The following is a 25,505-nucleotide window of genomic DNA, read 5'->3' on the forward strand; positions in this document are numbered from 1 at the left end:
CACCTCCTTGACAATTCTCCTGTGACCTCATTTCATGATTTTCTGCAATGTTTACTTTTCCATATCTCTGCCTTCACAAATTCATGTTGATACCTGAATATATCCAGAGATTCCCAGCACAGACATACAGTTTGTTCTTTAATCATATCCCTTTATTTAGGTTTAGAAACTACATTCATTGCTTCCATATTGGAGTGCCTCAGCTGTTGCTGTTGCTACCAGTAACTCTGCTCAAGTAATTCCAGAACCACTCAGAAACATGCAAAGAAGTCTTCCTCTTCTGTGAATTTTTTTCATTCCCTCCCCATCCTCCAAGTTGATTCTTTCCTTTTCACTTCATTTTTCTTCCTATGCAGTGTCTTTTTCAGTTTTAACTCCAATTTCCATTTTCTTTCTTTCTTTTTTTTTTTTGTGGTACGCGGGCCTCTCACTGTTGTGGCCTCTCCCCTTGCGGAGCACAGGCTCCAGACGCGCAGGCTCAGCGGCCATGGCTCATGGGCCCAGCCGCTCCGTGGCATGTGGGATCTTCCTGGACTGGGGCACGAACCCGTGTCCCCTGCATCGGCAGGTGGACTCTCAACCACTGTGCCACCAGGGAAGCCCCAATTTCCATTTTCTTAGTTACTGTTAGTTATGTATGACTCGCTGTTCTTTTTCCCTCTCAGAAGATCTTAGTCACCACCTACTTCTTCTCACATCCCACAGTATAATCCCCTTGATTCAGAACTACTGTAGTCTACAGAGCCCTCAATCTTTGAATGCACCAACAAAACCTGCATGATCAGCACCATGGACAGAGGTGTTTGTAGGGATAAACGGGTTTGGAAGTCAAAAGAATTGGCCTAAATTTAGGCATAAAATTAAAACCAAACACATCTCATTTTATGAATATGAAAGATTAGTTTTTCTCTAGGATGTTATGACATTACCTGATATTCTGTGCTAAAATACTGACAAAAAGAAAGAGCAACTTTGGTCAGATTTTAAGAATTGTCAGAGAATGTTAAAGCAAAAGGTCACCTTAAGGATTATTTAGTTCCTTTCCTCTGTTTTATAGATGGTGAGGTTAAATGGCTTATCCAGAGCCACACAGCTCATTCATTTTAGAACCTGAGTTCTGAAAAGAGACAGGTAGCTTCTCTACTCAAGGTCATATAAGTGTTTCAGACAAAACAGGTATTGACTTTAAAAACATCTTAACCCCTTTTTTTAAAGTCATCAAGAAAATTAATTTATCTCTTTCAATGTAATGCAGCCTCTTTAGATGGCTGAGAGGAACCACATTTTTGTATCTCAGATAGCAAGGGAGAGGACTTTCCATCCCTGGCAAGATGCTCTCCAAATATTTATATATACAGGGCAATCACAAATCATTGTTATTAAGTCGGGAATTAATGATCTATATATACATGTATAGACCAAGGTTCCCAAATTTTTGGAAAGAGTTAATGTGAGTCAAAGTGCCTCACCTATAGTGAATGTTAGATTTAGTCATTATGAGCAACCCACCATCAAATTTCATTAGCCAACCATAAGACTAAAATATAAGGCTTTGGGGACTTCCCTGGTGGCACAGTGGTTAAGAATCCGCCTACCAATGCAGGGGACACAGGTTCAATCCCTGGTCCGGGAAAATCCCACATGCGGCAGAGCAACTAAGCCTGGGCGCCACAACTACTGAGCCTGTGCTCTGGAGCCGGCGAGCCACAGCTACTGAGCCCATGTGCTGCAACTACTGAAGCCTGCATGCCCTAGAGCCCATGCTCTGCAACTGCAGCAAGAGAAGACACTGCAATGAGAAGCTTGCACACGGCAAATGAGGCGTAGCCCCCGCTCGCACCAACTAGAGAAAGCCTGTGCCCAGCAACAAAGACCCAACGCAGCCAAAAATAAATAAATAAATACATTTAAAATAAAATAAAATATAAGGCTTTCTAATTAAGCTTGTGAGGGTAGAGAAAGAAAATCTAAAATGATATACCAATAGAAGCTTCTGAAAAGTTATAAAGTGGGAAAGAATTGGTAATATATTATTCTTTGCAAATATTTAAGAATTAGCCATCATCCCTGTTGAAGGTCTGTGGTCCCTCTGTGCTTTCCCCCCAAATATGATTATGATGTCACCAACCTATTACCAGAGGATATTTGCTTTTTGAGTTGTTTCTGTTGAGTAGTAGAGCGTGTGACTAGCACAGAAAGCCTGTCATGTAAACAACCAGTGCACATTTGCAAGATGGCTGTCTGGGGTCAGGGTATGGTCTATGGCCGCGAAATGGAGCAAAGCCAATTAGGCCATATGTGAATCAAGCCTGTGACCTTGACCTCATTAGCACCGTGCTCTGCCCAGCTCAACTAACTGGCCCCAGATGGTTAAGCTTAATGCAGCATTTTGTGTACAAGTACTCTAGAGCACATTCAGGGCAATCCAAATTTTTGAACCAAGCACTTCTTATGTCTGGTTCCTAAATTCACGACATGCAAAAGAGTTTGATGTTTTTCTTCTTTCTTACGGTTAAAGAAGAATGGTGAATTTTTAGTCTCCTTGAAACTCAATACCTCTTTGGGGCTGCTCCCTCTTCTCCTCTTCAATTATGAGAGTAGTTGTAAAGTGTCATATCCTGACCTCGCTTGCTTTGGCAAGTTTAACAAGCCATTGTGGTAGAAACGAGGTATTGCCCAGAGGCCACTAGAATTCATTTGGTATTTGCTCCCTATTCTGCGGTGTCCTTCCTCTGACAGACACGTTGACAGCCTGAGAACTTGCAGAAATTTTTCTACAGTTTTATGCATAAAAATAAAAAGACTTTGGTGGTCCTTCATTTGGGAACTGGTAGCACATTCCTTTTTTTCTTCTTTTCTTGAGATATTATTTTTAGAGTGGTCATTTTCAAATAGACTCAATCAGAAAATATTTCATGATTACTACAATCAACTGTGACAAGCTACTTGGGGAATAAGAAGAATATAAGTTATTCAAGTATATTAAGTATAAGAGTATAAGTATATTTAAGAATGTTATAGTCTAATAGGAAATGTATATACACACATTCTATCTATCTATGTATCTCTCTCTTGTCTATCCATCTATCTCACATTAAAGATTAACTAATACTATAAAACAAGTTATGGTATGAGGTCTTTGAGTGTATGAATAATCAAACAGTTCAATTTAAGTTAAGAAGAGGTGCTATTTCAGCAATGTAAATCATCAGCATATTTGACAGTGATAATTTCCAAAGTGAAAAAAAACAGCCAACTTTGAGAATTAGAGGATATGGGACTTTGTGTGCTTAGCATTCTATTAAGAGACTCATCAAGCTTTTACTCTTGCTACTTCTCCCCCTCTGACTGCTGAGCTTCCTACATTATTCCCATCCACAGGAGGATGTTTCCTGCCATGAGAGTGAAGATCACTGGCCTGGATCCACACCAGCAGTACTACATAGCAATGGACATTGTACCTGTGGACAATAAAAGATACAGGTAAGGATGACTCTGAGATGTGGAACTGTGGGCATCACCAGTATCCCAGGATGGTTCTCTAAACTCATTAGATGAAGCATTTCAACAGTGCACACTGTACAATGTACTGGATAAGGAACAAGGATGGAGGACATGCCAATGACCTGTGGCAGAACACCAGACAGGAAGTAGTCACTAGAGGTAGGAAGTCAGAACCAGTAATGATTTGGTCTGGAATCCTCCTTACATCTCTCTAAAGAGTGGGATTGTATAATGTCTGCCAGAGCAGCAAAAATCAAATGGATCTTAAGTCTAAAACTAACTCACTTAACATTGAAAGTGATTAACATATTGAATGATTTGGTTTATGAAGTACTAAGTGAGTTGAGACGATTTATTTTGGAAAATGGGAGGAGAAGTGGATTAGTACAATACCTTCAATCATATATCTGATGGATTATCCTGTGGATGATGGAGGGGAAGAATGGGAGAATTGGGTAAGACCTCAAGAAGAACATCTAGTTAAGGGGAATTTTTGTTCATTAAAATGGGTTGTGAACAAGTTTGCTAAATAACTTTTCTTCAAAGCCATTAAAAGCCAACATAGTCTCCATGTGTCTTACACATAGTTCTTGTCTGAAACAAGTTGTGGCTTAATTGATCTCCTGAGCTCTCAGTCAAATCAGTGAGTCATGGCTCATTTTTGAGATATTTCAGAACTTGGCCCTGAGCCCATGAATTTGGAGGTGAGAGGTGAATAGAGAAGACCATTACTTGTATTTTAGAGGGTGAGCTGGCTAAGAAAGAAGTGGTCTTGATCTAAGACTTAGGAGGGGAGATGCTCTTTTCTTTAAAAACATCCTCCATTTCAATGAAAATGGAGGCCTCTGCCTTAGTGCAGCCATTCCCAGAAACACTACCAAGTCTTCCCAGTTAGTGGGAAGCCTTTGATTAACCTAGTCTCATTTCCAGTGACTTTGTGGGAAAATAATGTGGAAGGTGATGATGTTCAGAACTAGGTTTTCATTGAAATGCTTCTAAATTCAGACTCTTAGCTAGGAAATGGTTAACAAGTGAGAGGCTTGGAGGGTCTCTGCACATGGCTGTGTTTTATAGGACAATATGGAAGATGTTTTTAATAAGGAACCAAATCCTGAACAAGTGGCCAATGGATTATATGGTTTGCATTTGAAAGGTGAAAGGTTGCAGTAAAATACCTTTTCCATAGCTAAACACGTGGGTTCAGGATGCCTGTGTGCACACAGGGGTGCAAGGCAAGGAGAGGAAGAAGAAAGAAAAAGGACTGTGAGAATGTTTTCCTTGTGAGAGCTGCAGCTTTGATCATTAACTACAACACTTTCCTGCCCTCCCCCACCCATCTTGTTTTCCATTTCCATCTCTATTTCATTTTCCCTTGTTATCCACCCTTCTCTCTTTCTCCTCTGTATTCTCTGTTTAATCCATCCTACTCCATTCTTCTCATCTCTTTGTGTCTCCTCCCTCCTGTCCCTAATTGTTTCCTGGGCCTGTATTCCCTCTCTGCATCTGTCTCTGAGTTCTCCTCTCTCCCTCTCTGTCTCAGATATGTGTATCACAGCTCCAAGTGGATGGTGGCTGGCAACGCTGATTCCCCTGTGCCCCCAAGAGTTTATATACACCCTGATTCTCTAGCTTCTGGAGATACTTGGATGAGACAGGTGGTCAGTTTCGACAAACTCAAGCTGACCAACAATGAATTGGATGATCAAGGACATGTGAGTCAAATAATCCCATCTTCCTCTTCCTCCCTCTTCCCCCTTTTTTGCTCTAGAAATGACTAGCCCCAGGCTTTTTTCAAACATGTAAAATAAGAATCTTTTTGAGATTCTCAGATTCATTTGAGATTTTGATAATCTCAAATGAATCTTTGAGTCATTTTAAGTAAGTAAGCATAAAATTATTTTTTCCTTTTGTGAAATTACATTTATTACAAATCAAACATTTAGCAAATGTCTGCTGTAAGTCAGGTTGTGTTTATCAGACAGAGTTCTTGTGCTCCAGTAACTCACGGTCAAGTCAGGAGAATTCAGCGACAGAAGCAGAGGACACATTTTAAAATGGTGAATAAATCACAGTATTTAATAGAATAACTCACAGGGCAGTAAACTCAGGGAAACTGTTGTGGGGACAGTTCTGGCTGATTGGTCAAGAAATTTATGAATTTATAAGAGAAGAATAGGTTGTAAGGCTTGCCAGGTATAATTGGTGCAACTAATGTTATTAATTTATTTTTGGCAGTAAAACACATACTGAATTTTCACTGAATGCCGGGATCCATACTGGATGATATGGGGAGATGAAAGAAGCTAAAACCATGGCTCCTATCTTTAGGGACATGATAATTTTCTAAGGAAGAGAGAAGACGCATATACCCTTAACTCTGACATGACATAAGAGAATGTCCGTAAAATCAATAACAAAGTGCAAATAGTAGCTTGTAGAATTTAAAGACAGATGAACTCGTGCTGAAAATTTGAAGCAGGAGGGAACGACTGTCACATAGTAGAGGTTCTGAGACCTTTTAGTGGAGTGATGTCTGCTGGTACTGGAACCAATTCATTCAGTATTTATCCAATTAAAGCAAACATATTGCACTCACCACCTATGATTGGGATATTTGCTACATGGTTCCATGTGATGTGATGCTATCCGATCACTTAGTCCTTCCAGCCATGGGAATGTACACTGATTTCCAGTTTCCCATACATCCCACCTCTAAACCGTGCTCTTCCTGTAACGCTTTTATCCTGTAATTTTGTTTGCGTGAGAGCTGGAAAAGATGTAGGGACCTTAGAGACAACGCTGGAGTAATGCCTCCCCTTCTCCTTTCAGATCATTCTTCACTCTATGCACAAATACCAGCCTCGGGTTCATGTGATTCGCAAGGATTTCAGCAGCGACCTTTCACCCACCAAAGCCGTTCCGGTTGGGGATGGAGTGAAAACATTCAACTTTCCTGAGACCGTGTTTACCACAGTCACAGCCTATCAGAACCAGCAGGTAAGACGCTGCCTTGGAGAGTCTCCTGCTGCAGCCGCTTTTAAAGGAGTTTACTCATCCTTTTGTAAGAAGTGCTTAGTCCTTCTGCATGGCACTGAAATGCTGGAATGAGAGACACCAGGCTGGCGGCACACACGCGGCACTGGTGATGACAAGGGGGTAATGCCTAGTAGCAGCTGTCAGAGTCTAGATTTAGATCAGAGGCAAGATCTTTGACCAGGAGGACCAAACCTCCTAAGTCATTTTCATGTCTCTCTGTACTTGTACCCATGTTTCATGATCTCTACTTCATCCTGGCAAATGTTCCTCATCACTTGAAATTCCTGAGGTTTGATTCCTTCCCTCTTATCCTCTCCGTGGAGCCGTCCATCAGGCTACATCAAAGTCATCAAGCCTCTCAAACTCTATGTCAGACCCACTGCTTCCATTTACACTTTCAGACTAAATTGGCCTCCATGTGCTCACCAGCCACACCCTAAGATGTGTATGTTTTTATGTTAGTAATATATTCATTCATTCCATTCATGTTTATTGAGAATTTACGATATTCTAAGCTTAGCAGATGAAGGCATTTCTCCCTAAGAAAAGAAGAGTTTTAGTTGAGTGAAAGACACATAAATACATAATGATAATACAGTGGAATAACTTAACAACAGAGATGTGGACACAGTTTTTTGTTTGTTTTTTTTGTTTTGGTTTGGGGAATGAGGGAAGTTTTTGTGGAAGAACCGATGCTTTTTCTGACATTGAGACACTAATTAGCCAGTGAGTGGGTGAGGGGAAGAGAGAGGCCAAGTCTGGAATTACTGTGGGCATTTCTAAACAATGTTCTTTTTCTGAGGAGGGTGACTGGTTGGATTCACTTATGCAGTTCTCTGAAAGTTGTATGTGCATCTCATTTTTGTAAGTTAGATTGTATTTCATATTTTGGTAAATTGTCTAATTCGTAGGATCCTGCAGTGAATTCTTTTCTAAAACAGAGTTTTTGCTTGTTTATTTAGCTTGAAAATCTGCTTACTTTTATTTTGGGCCTGCTTGGAGCAAAATGGACGTATACTATAGTACTTAATACCTTTTATAATGAATACTGTGCTCTGACGAAGAAAGCAATGAGGAAAAACATTCATTTACTAAATATTTATCAAGGGCTTAGTATGTAACAGGAAGATGAAGGTGAGTTATACAATCTTTAGTTCATATACAGTAGAAAGAATTTTTCTATCTTTCATGGCACATCCTGATAAAATTCCTTAGATGCTTTTTACCTTCAGGGGAATTTGATATACAACAACCCTTTAGTCCAATAAATGTTAAGTGCTATATGGTTGCTGGGCTTTCTCAGCAGCTGTAAAGTGTTCCCAACTTTGGACTTTCCTTTTAGATGCCGCATTTGATCTAAAGTAGAAGAAGAGCTTTAGTTTGCCATGGACGCTATTTTAAAATTATTAAGCTCTCTCGAACTCTTCAGATAGTAAAATTGCAGAGACCATGGAGAGTCCTTACAGAAAACTTTAGTAATCAAGATGTTTTAAGCTCTGACGCTAGATAGAGCAGCACTATAGACATGGCTTTTGAGCAAATGGAACTTTGGGATTAACTGTGTTACAGAAAAGGGGGAATATAAGTCTAAGTTCTTCGGAAAATTGTTTGGATTTTTTCCAAGACCACCCCAGCCACCATTTTTATCATTACTTTCTCATGAAGACAGACAGATGTGGCAATAAATATGACTCTAGAACGTAGTTTGTAGAGCAAACTAGAACACTGATAAATGACCATTCTACTGCCTCACTGAGATCGGTTCTAGAGGCCAAGAAGGGTCAGTATAACCCAAGCTAAAACTAAAAACCTACAGCTCACTGTGAAGACCAAACATGGGTACCTGAAATCCCTTTCACTTCCTCTGCATTATTTCACAGTGTTCCTGCACCTGAGTACATTCTATTCATATAAATATTTTGTCTATATTTGGACTTGAGTGGGGCAGTGGTGGTTTGGTGGGGGTAGGATGCCATGACTAAGATCGTGGGACTTGGTAGTAGGCATATCTAGTTTGGTTTCTGACCTTTTCACTGGTGAATTGTGTGACCTTAAGCAAGTTTCTTAACCCCTTTCAACTTGTGTTTCCTGGTCTGAAAATGTCCTGACCTCATAGAATTATAAGGACTAGACGAGGGAACCTGCATTAAGTCACTGACACAAACCTGGCATCAAATTGTCAGTAGTCAGCCTACATTGCTAAATACCTGCACCTGCACAGGCATGAAGGCTAGTGGGGAATAGAGGCAATTTTAAAGAATAAATTGCTCATTAAGAAGAAAGTAGATTCTTGGGAATTGGAGGAGCTACATGGGCTCTCGAAGGTATTATATTCAATAGGTAACTACCTTGATCTCTCTGTTCTCATGTCACGTTAGTGAATTCATGATGTGCTGACATTCAAAATAGATGAGTCATTCTCAATTCTGCCCATTTTAAAATCTAGATAACAGCTTTTGCCTGTTTAACAAGCCTCCAGTCCCTGGGTAAATCAAGTGTGATTGTTTAACATTCCCTTTAGCTGTGTAGATATGATTTAATAGGATACAGTGCCTTCTAATAAAGCAAACTAACCTCAGGTCTCTCCCCCAGGAATCTTGAGGTCTGCATCCTGTAAGTCAGACCTGTTACCTAACAATAATTTTCAGACTTTTCATGAAGATGCTGGGTAGCATAAACTGTTCTCTTTTGTGAGCTATATTCAGTGATTACCGTGTTTTTATTTCCTTCAACCTTCTAGATTGAGAACAAATAATATTTTAAAGCAAAGTTGTTTACTTCATTTTTTTTTAAAGGGAAGGGTTAGGAAGGCAATGAGAAAGGAAAGAGAGAAGAGTCAGTGATAGATCCTCATTGCTCTCAGGGACTTGTTCGGAGGAGCACAAGTCAGGAAGGACAATGGAGGAAACGGAACTGAAATGAACTGTTGCCTAGCCTTCCTGAGGAAAGGCAGTGTCCTGTTCCACAGATAGCAATGGGTTAGGCATTTGGAGACCTGGGTTTTGGTCCTAAATTCTCCACTAGCTACCTGTGTCACTCTGAGCAAGCTATTTTCTCTTTCTGGGCTTCAGTTTGTTACTAAAATGTCATTTATTTTATGGAAAAATGATGGCAGGAGATAATAGAGAGCTGTTAATTCTCTTTATCTGGTAGAATAAAAAATTGTAATGCCAATGTTGATCCTTCACATGTTGGAAGGGGAGGGGATTAGAATTGGCCTATGACATTTTGAAGCCCACAAGCCACTAATTAGGAGGAAGGACCCTTCCATTTCCATAATTCGAAGATATTTATAGTCTATGCATAGTACTGACTACATGCTTGGAAAATGACTGAATAATTAGCCAGCATACCTCTACTACCAGTTTCCTTATGTATCCGTGGTTCTGCTTCCTTGGATATAAGTAGGAGTGAAGTGTGAAGAAAGAGTTTCTATTTTCATGAAATAGTTTATGCTTTTCTTTCCCCCTTTCCCATTCCCTCTCACCCTTGCTGACTGAGGCATAGACTCCCAGGGCCGCTAGCATACTGAAGTTATTATTACTATTATTTGCTCTTGGAGTGCCAACTTGGCAGGCTTATCGCAGAGAGGAAAGTACACCATGCCCAGACTCTCATCATGGAGAACAAGGTGGTAGAAGTGGGAATAAAGGTGATTCTACACTTAACGCTTTTCCTTGGAAGAAGCTGACGCCAATATGTCCTCATGGAATTAGCAGGAAATTTCCATTGCAGAGTCTTTGTCTTTTCTAAGGGAAAAAGTCTGCCGAACCTTGATTTGTTTTTCTTTTTTCCAAACAGGAAACTAGATTTCAAAATGACACAGCCATGTTCTCCTCAGGTAATACAGTCTTATTTCTTGATGAGAATTGGCTACATGAACTACATAGGAAGTCTGAAACCACAGCCAGTGTTGTATAAGCAAATTCAATAGGATTTCTGAGCCACTCATTAGATCCTGAACTATTGAGCCAGTTTTGCTCTAACTTTCCAATCAAATTAGTGCAGAATTTTTTTTTATGTTGGCTTAAAATTTTTTTTTATCCTGATGGAATGCTTTTCAAGCAATATGGTAAAAAAAAAAAAAGAATAAGAATGTTAATAAGGGAAGTCTCTTTGAGCCTTTGTCCTGTAAAATTATACTGAGAATATTCAGGTTTCATTTTCTTTGTAGGTTGTGCTATTTATGTCTGCACTGTGCATGGTGAGGTATACCTCATTTATTAACTGCCTCTATGTTACTAGGCAAAATAGTGAGGAAAAATGATTAAAATGAATAGTGGCAAGCCAGTAATTACCCCCTTATATCCCATAGTCTTCAATAACTCAGACTACACACATCAGTATAAGGTTATGGAAAGAAAATCAGGGAAGAAAAATGCTTCCACAACCTCTGTATTTTCCATGTTGCCTCATTATCATCAGACCAAGTTGGAGCGTGACTGCTGTGGCATAGCTTTAGCTACAATGGAAGTTACTAATAGACCTTGTTCTGACTGGAAAGACATTCAAGACTTTTGTCTGTAATGCCTACAGTGAAAGCAAATGGGATTGGGGGAGTTGTTTGATTTGTATCCTCCAAGGCTTGTGATGGCTTTGGGACTGGTGATTTCTGTTTCCCGCATCCTCATTCCTTCATTTACTCCCTCACTCCATGCATTCACTGAACAAATATTCATTGAGCATGAATAGCATGTCATATTCGGTTCTGCTTCATAAAATGGTATATCAAATAGACAGGGTTCCTAGTTGTAGTCTGGGGGGAGAGACACATAGTAAATATGTAAACAACAAAATAAATGTGTAATTACCAACTGGGTTAAGAGTAAAGATGGAATTAAAGAGGGTGTAGTTAAAGAGAGTGGCAGAAATATCCTATTTTGGAGGGATGGATCGAGGAAGATGCCTCTCAGGAGATAACATTTAGATTCAGACTTAGAATGAGGTGTCAGCTATATGAAGAGTACAGAAGAGAGCATTTCAGTCTGGAGGTAGAGTGCACGTGAGGAATCTGAGCAGGAAAAGAGCTTGGCACATGCCAGCACTGAGAGCAGCTCAGGTTGCCTGGAGCCTGGGGACCAGAGTCAGGGGAGGGTGGGTGGGGATGGAGAGATAGGCAGGGGTCAGGGCATGCTGGCCCCGCAAGGCCAGGCAAGGAGTTTGGATTGAATTCTGAGCATAGTGGTAGGCACTGAAGGAATGACATCGTCCAACTGTGGTGCGTTAACCAAGATCGCTTTGGTTGCTGAATGAAGAGATTGGACAGGGACAAGAGTGGAAGAAGGGAGATCAGTTTGAAGAGTATTTCGAGTAGTTTAGTCAAAATACGACACTGACCTGGTCTAAGGTGACGAGGTGGAGATCGACCGCCATATTTGAGCCTAGTTGATAAATATAATTGAGGGGAGGGTTGAAAACTAACTATTCAAATGAGCTTCGCCTCCTCCTCCAGACGGCCTCGAGATGTACGGTGCATGGGCAGGGGTGGAGGCAGTGAGGTTTCTGAGCCCTCACTGTGGTTGCTTGTGGACCCCTGTGCTGTTCTCTGGGCCTCACTGGCCTCTGCTGGGGTGGGGTCAGGTCTGGGATGGTCCTGGGGTTCCTTGTGTTGATTTGTTTTACTGGCAGGAGACTGCTGACCTTGTGCTTTTGTGTTGTTGCCTCAGTTGGACCTCCTGGGCCTCCCTGAATGACTCAGCCTCACTTCAGTTCTCATCCAGGGCCTCTGTTTGACTCCTATCTGGACTGTAACACCTCTATGTCAGAGTCACCTTGCCTTCCCTGTCATGGCATGTGAGGACCTCTGAGTCCCTGACCCACTGCCAAAGGGCCATGGAAGGCTTGGGGATCCTAACTCAGGCCTCTTCCTACAGCACTTATACTGGTGCAGCCACCCCCATGTGTGTATGGAGGTGACCCTGCCCGTGTTCCTCTGAGTTTACCCCACCGCCCTTGGATTTTGGTTTGAGTAGAAAGCTAAGGCACATGTAAGTCTAACCGATTGCTTCTCTTCTGTCTCTCTCCTCTCTTCTCATGTTCCCCTGGAGTGGAAGGGGAGGATTTTTACTTCTTTTTCTACCTGATGAGAATTCACCTTATGCAACATCCTTGTCTCCTGTAGGATAGCAACCTGTCATTTGCATCCCTTTCTATACTGAGTCTACCAGGAGTTTCTTGATATGGAAACCATGGGACTATTAGAAACTAAGGATTATTGAGGTTGTGAATACATTGATTTATTCCTCCAAAATACTCTCATTGTTACCCTTGCTATTTGTAGATATAGCCTAAGTTGTCAGCACAAGCATTAACTGGGATCATAATTTGGTTTGGATAGCTAGAATTGCTCTCTTCTACCTATAAGGTATCTAAATGTTGCAGGGTAGTAAAGGCTTTTCATGATGTGGCCTCAGGCCAGCATCTCAGCTTTCTTTCTCACTGCTTCTCTTCCTGTACCCTGTGCTCTGGTCAAATTGGAATCTTCAGTGTTTCTCAAAAATGCTTCATTCCTTCCCACTTCAATTCTATGGCTTACATAGGACCTTTCTTCCGAAATGCTTCCCTTGTTCCTTTCTCCCCTTTTTGCAGTTTTCATTAAAACCCTATGCATCCTTCCCAGCTTGGCTCACGTGCTTCCACTAAAGTGAAACCCAGAGCCTTTCAGCTCGGAGCAATTACTGCTTCCTCTAAGCTCTTGGGGCACTTTACCTTTATTTCAAACCTTATCACTTTCTGTTTTACATTGTAATTATTAATATGTATGTCTTCTTTTTTCTCCTCAGTTATAAACTTCTTGGGGGGGATGATACACAGCCGTATACTGACTGTCTGCCACGCTGTCACCTGTGCTACCTGTCACATTGCTTTGCACACAAAAGGCACTTGATAATAAATGAATAATGAGTAGCACAGTCACACTCTTCATAAAGCGGTCCAAATCCCACAATAAAAGCTTTGAAACAAGTAGAGAGGTGTTGTGTTTCCTAACATTTGGTGTCATTTGTCTATTAAATCTCCATGCAGACTCCTTGGCCTGTGATACAGGGAGCTGTGGGGAACTGGTTTTCAACCATTTCTCCCAGGACCGTGAAATAGAAGATCGTTATATTTACAGGGGTCTGTGCCCCCAAAACATAGCAGCACAATCATATATCAGAAATTCCTATCATAAATGAGTCAGACAGGATAAGCCAACTTGAAGGAGGAAATAAAATATTATAACCCCAACTTGAAAAGAAAATATGGTGTGTGGTTTATTGCTGTGGATTATGGAGGAAGAAAGAACTGATTTTAAGTCAACAACAGAAAAGCAGTGACAATCTTTAAACTCAATACAATATTCACAGGGCAGACGCTAGACTTTAGAAAGCCAAAGCTTCAGGCTCCTGCTCTGGTCTATAAAATAGATGTAAAATTGCTTTTGCTTCATTGTGAGTGCTACATTATTAGTGTGCCACTCTAGAGGCAAAGGACATTTAGGGGGGAAAAAAAACTTTGGTACTTTCAAGTCAGAGTCTGTCAGAATCTCACATTGCGTTTTAAAGACCTTTAGAATGTGGCTTTGGGAAATTCCACTCTGACGAAGTGAGACAGAAGAGGGACTTGGAAAGATTTGCAACACAAGAAACAACTTCAGCCGTCCTAGTGATGAATTCTACAGTGATCAGAAATGGGAAGATGGTCTTGAAAATGAGATCCCCTTCTTTTTAGAATTACTTTCTATTGAGAGTGACTTTCCTCCTTTCTTGAGCTCCTTAACCCCCACCTCTAAGTCTCTATCGCTTGAATGTAGCGAGTCATTAACATCAGGTTCAGACAGAAGGTATCCAAATGCCTCCCATGACAAAGGCTAAAGGCGGAAACACAAGAGCGCAGATGGAATTCGTTGGTCAGGCCATTCTAGTCTGGAGGCGAGAGGGTAATATATAGGGTTGCAGAGTGGGAGGGGACTAGGATAGGATACAATAGAGAGGGACTCTTGCCCTGAGTGGAGGTCGAACCAGATATCTACTAAGGACCCATCCAACCGAGGTCACACAACTGTTTGCACTGGATTTGATTAGCCTTATGATGCTGCTTCTTTGTTTCTTCTGAGTGGCTTGTGGGACTTGGAGACTGGGTGAGTTGCACTGTGTCCTGCCCCATCCCGTCCCACATTTGTAGATTTTTCTTTGGATGCAACCTTGACAAAAGTCCAGCTACTTTTTTGTGTCTTTTTACAAGCCCTTTTAGGTCATCAAATGAACAACCCCTAGCGGCAAGAAAGGCACAACTTAAGTGAAATGGGAAATGCAGTCAACTATTTGGTTCTTTCAGGCTGAGGCAGGTTGTCTGGTGACCTGATTGCACCTGATTGGATTGACTGAACCCATTCATTCGTTCTTCACTCACTTGCTCACTCATTCATTTACTCATTCATTCAACAAGCATGTTTCATCTGTCTCCTGTGTGTCATGCACTATGGATCTGACCACTGTCCAGTTTTCCATTTTGATACCTTTGTTTGTCTGGGCAAGTGATTTATCACCATTTTGGGGCAAGGATGGTGAGCAGAAGAGAGCTTACAGAGTCGCATACTGGGAAAACCTTGGTTTTTAGGGAGATGTGGGTCAGATGGGTCAGACGTCTGTGTGCCAGGACCAAGTCCTGTATCAACTTCAATCTAAATCTCAAACTAAGAGGAAACTAAATAAAAACAACAGCTGTTGTTAACAGAGTGATTTTTATTAACGTTCTAGGCGCAACCAATAAAGAAGTCAGTTAATATAAATACAATTCATGGTTTTTTTGTTTGTTTCCAGATCACCAGATTAAAAATTGACAGAAACCCTTTTGCTAAAGGATTCAGAGATTCTGGAAGAAACAGGTGAGCAAACTGGGCAAGAGACTCACTGAACTTTCTTTTCTGTATGACATTCTTTTTTCCAAGCCCCATTGGTGGCTTCTGGCTCTGGTTTTTTGGAGAACGTTTGCATGCTAGGCAACTGTGCTGCCGCAGGCAAAGAGAAATGGGTAGTTGATCCAGGAATCAAAAAGCTGCCCCCCAGAGGTTGAACTCTCCAAATTCTTTGTTAACACACTGTAAATCATCAGATTGAATCCCTCATGGTGTTTTTCTCCCTGCATCATACTTGGTAATTTAGTCACTTAAAACAAATTTGACAGTGATTTATTGTCATTAAAAGAGTGCAACTTTTTCTGATAAGTGTCTATAGGTGGCTACAGCAACTATAGTAATATCTCCTTTATTTTTCATTATCAGGAAAAAAGGAATTGTGGACAAATAAAATTTTTCAGAAAAGTATTCCCTATAAGAGCTAAAACTTCGTTTAAAAATTGACCATTTTTCTCCTAGGAAATATTTCCAAACTCTACTAGATGTTTTCTGCTTTAGTAAAGAGAGTTTATAGAACACTCTTTCTTGATGACCCAGCATCATCATTATGATTAGGTTGTTATACTGTGGAACTCTTAGGAATTGGTGAGGTTTGTAGGACTATTTGCGCCTGTTGTAAATAGCCTTAGGGACTGTGGTATTTTTCTGGTTAACTCTGCTTCTGTCTAAATCCTTCCTGTCTCATTCTTCATCTATAAAATTAAAATCTGTTATTCACAGAGAGTTAGGAGAGAGCTGAAATCGGCAGGGAAAGCAGATACATCGAAGATTATTCAATCAGAAAATTTCATTTTATATAAACTATACTGAAACAGCAAATATGACACATGTGTCCTGTAAGTGTGTAGACCTTGCAATAACTATTTACTTTAATGTTCAGACATTTTCCTAATTTGGGGGCCTTTTTTTTTACATCTGAATGACACAGTTTGTCAGGATTTATCTTTGCTATTTTCTCTTCAAGAGTTTTCAGATAAACTATCTAATATTATATTTAGAATCACTTCGTGAACTGTGTAGCACATTATATTAGAACCTAGTTTATGCTAAAACTCAGATGCGTGTAGTGATCATTTTCTTTACAAAATGATTTATGAAAGCACTTTTTATGAAACTTTTATCATATTTAAAATACACTTAGATTTCTTAAAAATTTTATTTTCCTCAGAATTTTTTAACGTCACATCTATTGAGTAAGTAAAATTCACTTGAACTTCTGGCTTGAAGATGACAAAATTGAGTATTATTTTCTAGGTCAAGCAACTGGTTAGTCGTATAGCCTCAGGCATATGGACTCCAGGCTGAATGCTTTCCAGTTAATGACTCTTTGTTTAAAATAAGAGGCCTTTGTTTTCAAATTTTAGCCAATGAAGAAGCCAATACTTATTCCTTCCATTTCAGATAGACAGTCCTCTTCCTCCCAATTAGTTTCTATTCCATGTCCAGGTCACAAAACATGCCTGTGAGCCATTTCCTGTTGCCTCCTTTTCAGGGCTCTGCCTTCTGGGCTTATTGAGGAACTTGTTAGTGATAAGGAGCTCAAATAGAAGCTGGCCTTTCATAAAGAAGCCTCTAGGGTGTTTCAGATCTTTAGCTTGGGGTTCACGCATGCGTTTCAGGAGTTCTGTGAGTTCCCAGATATTGAAAGGAAACGTGTGTGTGGATGAGCCGTGTGCATTTTTCTGGGGAGAGGTTTACAGCTTTCTTCAAATTTTCAAAAATGTCTATGACCAAAAGTTAAGAATTTCCACTCTAGACATCACCATTTGTCTCCAGAGACCAACCCTACTGACTTTAGTTATCCAACTACTTTCTTTTTCTTTCCTTCTGCATCTCCAGTGGCATTTAGTATTTGTTTATTTTATTCTTGGCACTCCAAAGACTGCTTTCTTTTTGTCTCTTTTTTCTTTGCTTTGTCATCCCATTGGATTCCTTGTTTTTCAGAGGCATGACTTAGAACAGAAAATTGGAATAGAGTGGCTGTATTGACCAGCATTAGAGCTTGCGCTGGGAATTGGAGCCACGCTTTAATCTTGAGATTAAGACCTTGTGTCTTGAAGCATTTGTCTCTGGTTAGGAAATTGTGATGACAGCTCAGTTAAAGTCCCAAGGTTCTTCTGTCCTCTCACTGGGCTAGAAAGGACCTTGACACATCATTTGGCCCTGGCCTGTGTCTGCCTTAAGGCTGGTGAATATCTTACTGCTCAGGACAGACAGTTACTTGCCTGTCCTGCCTGGTGGGCTGCTCTTCTTTGTAAGAACTCCAGGAAAGCAAAACTATGGATCTTCATTAGCCCATGTCAGTGCCTTATTTATTTATTTCTGATCGCATGGAAATTCTTCATTATGTCCTATTAAATCTTCAGGCTGTTTTAAGTAATATCAGTAATTATAGAAGTTATTTGTGATTGAACACTTGCTGTGTTCCAGACCTTTTACTTACATTCTTTCTAATCTTTAAAGCAACCTGTATTTTACAAATGAGGAAACAGGCTCCAAGAGTTTAAGCAGCTTTCCTAGTGTCACACAGTAAATTGAAGAAGGGATGAAAACCCAAGTCCATCTGATGTCAAAGTCTGTGCGCTTTGTGCTTTATCATGCTAACAGTTTAAACTTGACTTATTTTATCTTCAACAGATATCGAGAATAGAGCTCTTTCTCTAAACCCCCTTCATCCACTTAAAGATCCTACTCAAGTAGCCAGAACCTTCTCTTTTCCACATAAATCAACCTATATTCTCTGTGTAGACTCTTCCCCATGACTGTGTCATTTACTTCCTATATCCCAAAAAAGGGTTCCATAGTCAAGGACAGGAAGTCAGGCTGAACGTCCCTAGCAGGTGAAACTGTGATATGAGGAGACTGAAGTCACCTGTGTCATGAAGGGACAAGGATGAATTAGGGCAGGTAGAAGCCATTTTCATCCTCCAGCACTCTGGGAAGCTAGACTAAAATCAACTTGTTGGGACAAGTATTGAAGCCCTTATATTTTCTCTTTAAAAAGCTCAAAATTACCTGATAATCACACTTTAACTCACACTAGCAGCCTGCAGGATGAGGGCAAGAATGATTAATGCCATTTTGCAGATGGGAAAATTGATGGCTGAGGATTATTTATAAATCTTTGGGAAGAGGTGGCCTGTGCCAAAACCAGAATCCAGTTAGTTCACCACCTTCCCAGCAGTGCCCACCAGTGCCCCATCGCTGGCCCTGCTTGTGCTAACACGGTTCTTCTCATAACTCTGTGATTTTCCCCATGCATTTTAGACATCAAATGACTCGTACAGACGAGCATGGTTTGATGAGTTGCATAGAAATGTACCCCAAACATACGGATTACATTTCCTTGAAAAACACATGAGCTTAAAAATTAGGGGGGAAAGTGCTTGGCCAATATTTTTTGGTTTTGTAGAACACAAAACATTTGTGGAATACTTTGGAGTTACAGAAATTGCCAAACCTCAAACCAAAACACGTTCAGGTTTGTCGATCTCAATCCATGCCAGTGCGATCCCGAGGCTCCAGAAGAGAGTGTGAGAGGAAAGCTGGGGAGGACACAGCCGCCCACTGCACTCTCTTGAAATGCCTCTCATGAGTCTCTCTCATCCTGCAAGCCTCTCACTGCAGGGCAATCAGAAGCTGGCTGGGTTCACAACAGTGCCCTCTGAGTGTCGAGAAGAACTTGAGGCAGCTGTGGCCAGGACACTTAGTCCCCGTTCTTATTTGAATGAAAAGAGATATCCATGAGAAGCATTCCTGGCTTCTAGCCCCATCACTTTCTCCTTCCCCTCAGTGGGAACCAAGGTGACTGATGTGACTGCTGAGTCTGGAACTCTTTAGGACCCGCTTGTCTGCAGAAAGTGTACCATCTGGGCTCTTCCCACTGTGTGGTAAGCCCAGCAGAGGAGGCCTGCAGTTCTGGGAAGTCAGCTTATTTCAGGGAGTTCTAGCTCACTCCAGCCTTCACACCTATGTTATAGTCTCCAGACACTTTTTATCAATAATAAAACTGGTATTTTGTTCTCTACTACATCAGTCTCCTAGGTCTTTCTTGGACGTTTATTCTGAGTTCAAATGAGGACAAGGGATGATATGCATTGGGCCATGCAGAACCCCAACAGGAGTCCTAGTGAGTTCACTGTGTCAGCTCTGTGATATCACCATCATCGGAGCCCATCAGAGTTCCTCCTGATTCTTTAAGAAGTGTCATTCTCACGCTACAGTGTGAGAAGGTCACCACCCTTCAGCCTTTACTTATGGAGCTGCTACTTTTCATTCCCATGTAATTATGTCCCTCATTAGAAGTCTCCACCAAAGTGTGTGTGTGTGTGTGTGTGTGTGTGTGTGTGTGTGTGTGTGTGTGTGTATGTTCATGTTACAGAGAAGAGTGGTAAACATATGGTTCTTTTGGAGTGGAAACACTGACAGATTTTGCTTCCAGACATTGTCTCTGCAATGGGAGGGAAATTGTTTATGTCTAAATTGTTCTTCCTTCTAGACTTCTCAGAAATTATGTGGCCCAAATGTAGTTTTGGGTGGAAGGGTCAATATATATTTACCTTTAACAGGCCTAGCCCCATGGTGCAATATCCAGCATTACCTGTGGGAGATTCCTCGTATAAGGAGAAGACAGTAACACCTTCTTTTTCCTGCGGGAAGATAGATTCCCTCGGCCTGACAATAAGTTTTGTCTTGTGGTCTGTGTTCCTGGGTTCTGTCTGGCCCCTGCTAGAATGAAGACCTTTGAAGAAAGAACTCTACCTTTTTCAGCTTCCTGTTCTTAGATTTCTTTTCCTGTAGTGCCAGGTATATAAAGTAAAATAATAATCATTCATTTAGTTACAAAACATTGAACAGAGTTGACAAGTGGCAGAGAAGTTAAAAACCAGGACCTCGGGAGTGAGAAAGCCTTACCCCAAGCAAGGGTGAGTCAGGTAGAGAAAGAGTGGGGAGCTAGTTTTAGATACTAACTGAGAAAGGAAGAAAGAGTGAATCTATAAATAGTTTTTGTTTGAAAGATTAAGGGCAATTTTGATTCAAATCTGAGATGGACTGCTGCTGGAAGACACGGATCTAGCTTAACTGTAGATTAGGCATGCACACCCTTCAGGCCATCTGAGCTGGCTCTGCACAGTGGGTGCATGTCTGTGCTGCCTGGCTCCCTGGAGAAGGAAGACACCCAGCAAGTTCCAGAGGCATGAGCCTCAGGAAAGAAGGGCTCGCAGAGGATGAGCCCAAGCAGAGTGAGGTTTGGTTGAGAAAAGTCACTCAGTAGCAAAATGAGAGGTCAAATTACATCTTTGGTGATGGCCACCCCAATGGTTCAGTTCTTTCCAAAGAGAAGACGAAGGGCATGAGGCTGAAGAGAAGCAGTAGTCTTTGCACTGAGTCTCATGGTTGAGAAGCAGCCTCGGGATGTCTATCTGTCCACGTGCCTGGGGAGCCCATTGTGCTCAGCTAGAGGGAGAAATGCCACTGCAGAGACCTTGCACTTGAAAGGGGATAGACAGATGAGCATAAGGAAAGAAGACTCTGTGGGTCTCAGCCCACATCTAAAGTGAAAACCTTGTCCCCGTGAGGAGTGGCTGCCAAGATTTTACCGAAAGCCCGAGTAAGCTTGGGAACTTTTATATAATTCCCAGCGACTTCCTCCGAAGCAAACACATACATAAAGAGGGGAGGATTAAAATTATGACCTGTCAAGTGGAGTGAAGGTTCTATGAACTTGTTTTAGAGGTGCCGTGGACTCTGTGACCCTGGGTTCTCCTCTGTCAGCAACCTTCATCCTGTCTTGACCTTGGGATTTACCTGTACTTCCAGCTTCCATAGTATCTAAAACAACTGCAAGGGGGATTGTCCCAGGTGACATGGTTTCCTCCAGATGCTCCTTACTGGCCTGGTGCTCCAGGAGCCACTGCTATGGCTGCATGACTGTTCCCCCTTGGACTGGCCCTTCTGTAGTCCAGGGAGTTGCTGTAGCTTTTTGGGAGGGTGTCTTTGTCTCTGTGGAGTTCTCCCCTGGAGGCTTGAACAAGGACACTCAAATTCCACAAGGCAGGGACTGTCAGAAAGGGTCAGTGGCAGGCCCTGTATTATGGGGAGGTTGGTTTACATGGGAAAGTAGTTTTAATAGGTTGCCCCTCACTAAAAAAACAATAGGGCCTCTTGTTTTTTTCATAGGCTAATTCTCAGAGCGTTTCCAGCAAGCACTGCTGTTTGCTGGGAATGTGGCTGGTGACAGTCATTCCGGTGCCTAGTGTCCCTTACATGTGTCGGGGGATGGTGATCTAAAAATGGAGCCATTCAGTGCATCACGGGAATGGATGTATTTACTTGCTGGAAGAGGATGCTTAACGAGGCTAAGACTTAACCCAAAGGAAGGAATCTCTACTGGTTGTGGGGAAAGTATTTGGGAGTAAAGATTTGTTTGTGGTGCCCCCTCTTTAGCAGCTGCCGTCCCAAGGCCACGTTCACAGAGTGAAGAGCCACTTCCTTGGCACGATGGGAACTCCTGTCAAGGTCCAGCCCCTCCTCACAACACCCAGCAAAGACAAGTATGCAGACAGAAAGAGAACTGTGAGATGAGGAATTAAGAGTGCTGAAAGTTAACAGGAGGGAAGAGGAAAAAAGATTAGCTCCAGGGCCAGATCATCCTTGCTTAGATCCAAAAGAAACAACTTTTCTCTGGGAGTCAAGGTACAGGGTGGGTCTCTAGTATAAATCTGTTGGTAGATTTCTCTAGTATAACTAAGTATCTCAAATCTTGTCTACACCCTTATCTGGCTATTAAGCTGAACATACAAAATTTCCTTAGTTGTAGGTCAAAAATAGTAAGATATTAGCAATTTCATACAGTTCAACCTTGTAAATTTATTTCTAGGCATCAAATCATACATATACAAATAATAGTAAGAATCATTTCATTTAGTATCTGTGGTCCAAGTTTTCTATTTTTACCTCTGCATTGATTGGTATCGGTACAGCGTTTCCCATTTGCTGACGGTAAAACTGAGTACAGTGAGGTATTAGCTTTTAGAATTTGCAAAGCCAGCCAATGACAACATCCAGAGAATGAGGTCTCACTCCTCTGATAGGCATAGCTTGCCCTTGTCCACCTCCATTTCCCTGTCACTCCTGAAGGCAAGCTTAGAGCCAAGGAGCTGACCACTCGCTTTCCTTCAACCAGCACAACTTTCCAAGTATCTCGCTCACTTTCAATTTCTATATTTTCATTTGTTCTCCCTAGAGCCATTGGCTGTATTTTTCCAGCCAATCTCATCCTGCTCACTCCTGGCAGTCTCACTAGCCCCTGTAGATTGTGTATACTCTTGTTATCCCTGGCATGGGTGCCATTCAGCAGATCTATGGAAGTAATCAGTGCTGGACTCCCCTGCAGGCATTGCCGCATCTGCAGTTCAAGGTAGCTGGCTCCATACTGGACTCTGGCAGCAGCATCCTGCCAGACTCCTCCTATTCATCCAGGCATTAGTTGTTTTTCATGTCCCCTGGCTTACGGTCTTTCAACCAGTATTTAACATTTTTCTCTGCCTTGTTATTTGTTCTCCCTCCTCTGTCATGAATCTTTTCCACCATTGTCCTCTTGGCCATGTGGGTTTGCCAGAGAAAGTTGGCAGTTGTTTTATTATCTATGGCTCTTGCCCAGGGATGGTGTCATCTAACAGATAGACGTCTGTTTAATGGCTAACATATTGGAATCTGAAATATCTGCAAGATAATGAGGCCTAAAGAGGCTTGAGGGACACGTTTTTTTGTTTTTAGAGGAGAGAATGAGAAATGAAATTAGGTAACGTAGAGGTCCTTCCACATTCAATCCAGAGCCAGGGGGCTGACACAGCTTTGAATCCCAGTGAAGGAAAAGTGTTTTCTCGCGTTACAGATCACAATCTGAGCAGATGGCGGGATTTCTTTTACTTGAGTTAGACCAATGGTCCTCACGCTTTCATTGTATTTTCTCTCTTGTTTTGAAATATTTTGTCTTTAATCAATATGCATTTATTAAGTTACAATTAGGAGGGAATAATATCATTATCCCCATTTACAGGTAGGGAGACTTTAGGCGTGAAAAGGTTATACACCTAGGCAACGCTGCACTGGTAAGCGGCAGGGTTGCAGTTGGAACCCAGGCAGTCTGGCTCCTGACCTCGGGCTCTTAACCACTATGCTAATCTGCCCCTTATGTGATTTAGTATTACTGAGTTAAAGTGAGACCATGCCAGTCAGATGCAAAGAAACTTAATGTTTTAGGCAGCCTGCTTTGTGTTATCAAGGATTTTTATCATACTTCTTGAGGCAGCGAAAACTCCTTATGGACCACCATCGCTACCTATTCAGACTCCGAGTGGGGACAGGGTTCCCGAGTTGGGAATCACTGGGCAAGGGAACAATTTTAACTCAATCCAACCATCTGTCCATTGGACACACGTTCGTCCAAACCATTGTAAAGCACATAGTGACATCCAGTTCATCAGGTAGATTTTTTTTTTTTTTGGCTGTGTTGGGTCTTCGTTGCTGTGTGCCGGCTCTCTCTAGTTGCGGAGAGTGGGGGCTGCTCTTCGTTGTGAGGCTCAGGCGTCTCATTGTGGTGGCCTCTCGTTGCGGAGCACGGGCTCTAAGGGCGTGGGCTTCAGTAGCTGTGGCTCGCAGGCTCTAGAGCGCAGGCTCAGTAGTTGTGGCGCACAGGTTTAGTTGCTCCGCGGCATGTGGGATCTTCCCGGACCGGGGCACGAACCCGTGTCCCCTGCATCGGCAGGCGGACTCTCAACCACTGCGCCACCAGGGAAGCGCAGGTAGATATATTTATTGTACATCTAAAGCCAAGTTTTGAATTGATGGCTCTTTTGCCAATTTGCAGACCTCCACTGGGAGGTCTTTAAGAATATCTCTGGACAATAAAAACCCTGAGGAATCTAAAGGTAGGAGCGAATTCCAGATCCAGTGAAGGAGAGGGATGTGTGGAAGGTTTGACCTAACCTCAGTGGACCAACGACAGTCTAAGGAAAAGGATTAGAAAGTTGACACATGGTGATTAGATTTGAAAGAACAGTATATTCTGGTTTTGTGTCTTTTCAAATGTTGGAACAGGAGGAGAAAGAAAAGGAGTTCAGGGTCATAGTGTCGCCCATGGGATAAAATCCAAGCGCCTCACATGGAATAAATACCCATGGTGTCCACCTGCCTCCCCCCACCCCCAGCCCCCATCTCACACCTGGAGCTCCAGTCACACTGAACTATTTTCAGTTCCTAGAACATGGCTTCTCTTCCATACCTCCACGTCTTTGCATATACTATTAACTCTACTAAGAAAGCTCTTTCTGCCTCTTGTCTGTGTGGAAAACTACTGAGTGCCCTGTAACATTAACCTTAAATAACTGGCCTTTTATGGAATCCCCCTTGAGTTTTCCAGGTATATTCAGTACATCTTGCTCAGTGCCTCATGGCATTGTCTACACATCTCCAGCGTAGCATCTATCACACAGTTCAGAAATTAGTCATTTACATGTTGTTATCTTTTTGTTGAGCAGGATTCTCCTTAAGGGTAAATACCCTGTGTCTCTTTTGCCTTTATATCTCTTGAACCTAGCACATAATTGTTTTCCTGATTGGATAACCCCTTTTTGACTTCAAGACCCCATCTCAGTAGACTTCCCTTAGTCCTTGACTGTCTTCTATTGAGAGATAACCAGTGATCTTATCAATTCCTAGCGTAGGTTCCTGTTGTTAACGGTATCACCAGCAAAGAGAGTCAGATGTCAGAATTACAAAGAAAATAAATGAAAGAAACATAAAAAATAATTTTCTATCTCAAGAGAAATAAAAAGCAGAAACTATGCATTGGAGTGTTACCTAACAGGTTCATGAATGTAGTTGTAATTGTTATAATTATCATATATTTGCTGAACTTCAAAAAGATGGTCCCAGCTTTTTTTTTTTTTTTTTTTTTGAATGAGAAGGTTGGAAGAATATTTCTTTGCACTTTGGCTATTTTTCCAAATCAGTTGATCTCGAGGCATCATCAATTTGCAAAAGACCTCTTTGGCTTGCTTCCTCT

General features: G+C 41.7%; 1 protein-coding gene across 1 annotated transcript in view; it reads left to right on the forward strand.

Annotated features, from left to right (window-relative positions):
- TBX15 (T-box transcription factor 15) overlaps positions 1-25,505 on the forward strand; it is a 107,116-nt gene that overhangs the window by 64,108 nt on the left and 17,503 nt on the right. Inside the window, exons 3-6 of the mRNA XM_022583830.3 lie at positions 3,382-3,483; positions 5,045-5,216; positions 6,334-6,501; positions 15,342-15,406. Of these exons, the coding sequence (XP_022439538.1) occupies positions 3,382-3,483; positions 5,045-5,216; positions 6,334-6,501; positions 15,342-15,406 (507 nt within the window). The remainder of the gene's footprint in view (positions 1-3,381; positions 3,484-5,044; positions 5,217-6,333; positions 6,502-15,341; positions 15,407-25,505) is intronic.

This window comes from Delphinapterus leucas, chromosome 1 (genome assembly GCF_059928025.1).
Source record: "Delphinapterus leucas isolate spDelLeu-1000000601 "Yukka" chromosome 1, BTC_Dleu_Yukka2, whole genome shotgun sequence".
Taxonomy (NCBI): Eukaryota; Metazoa; Chordata; class Mammalia; order Artiodactyla; family Monodontidae; genus Delphinapterus; species Delphinapterus leucas.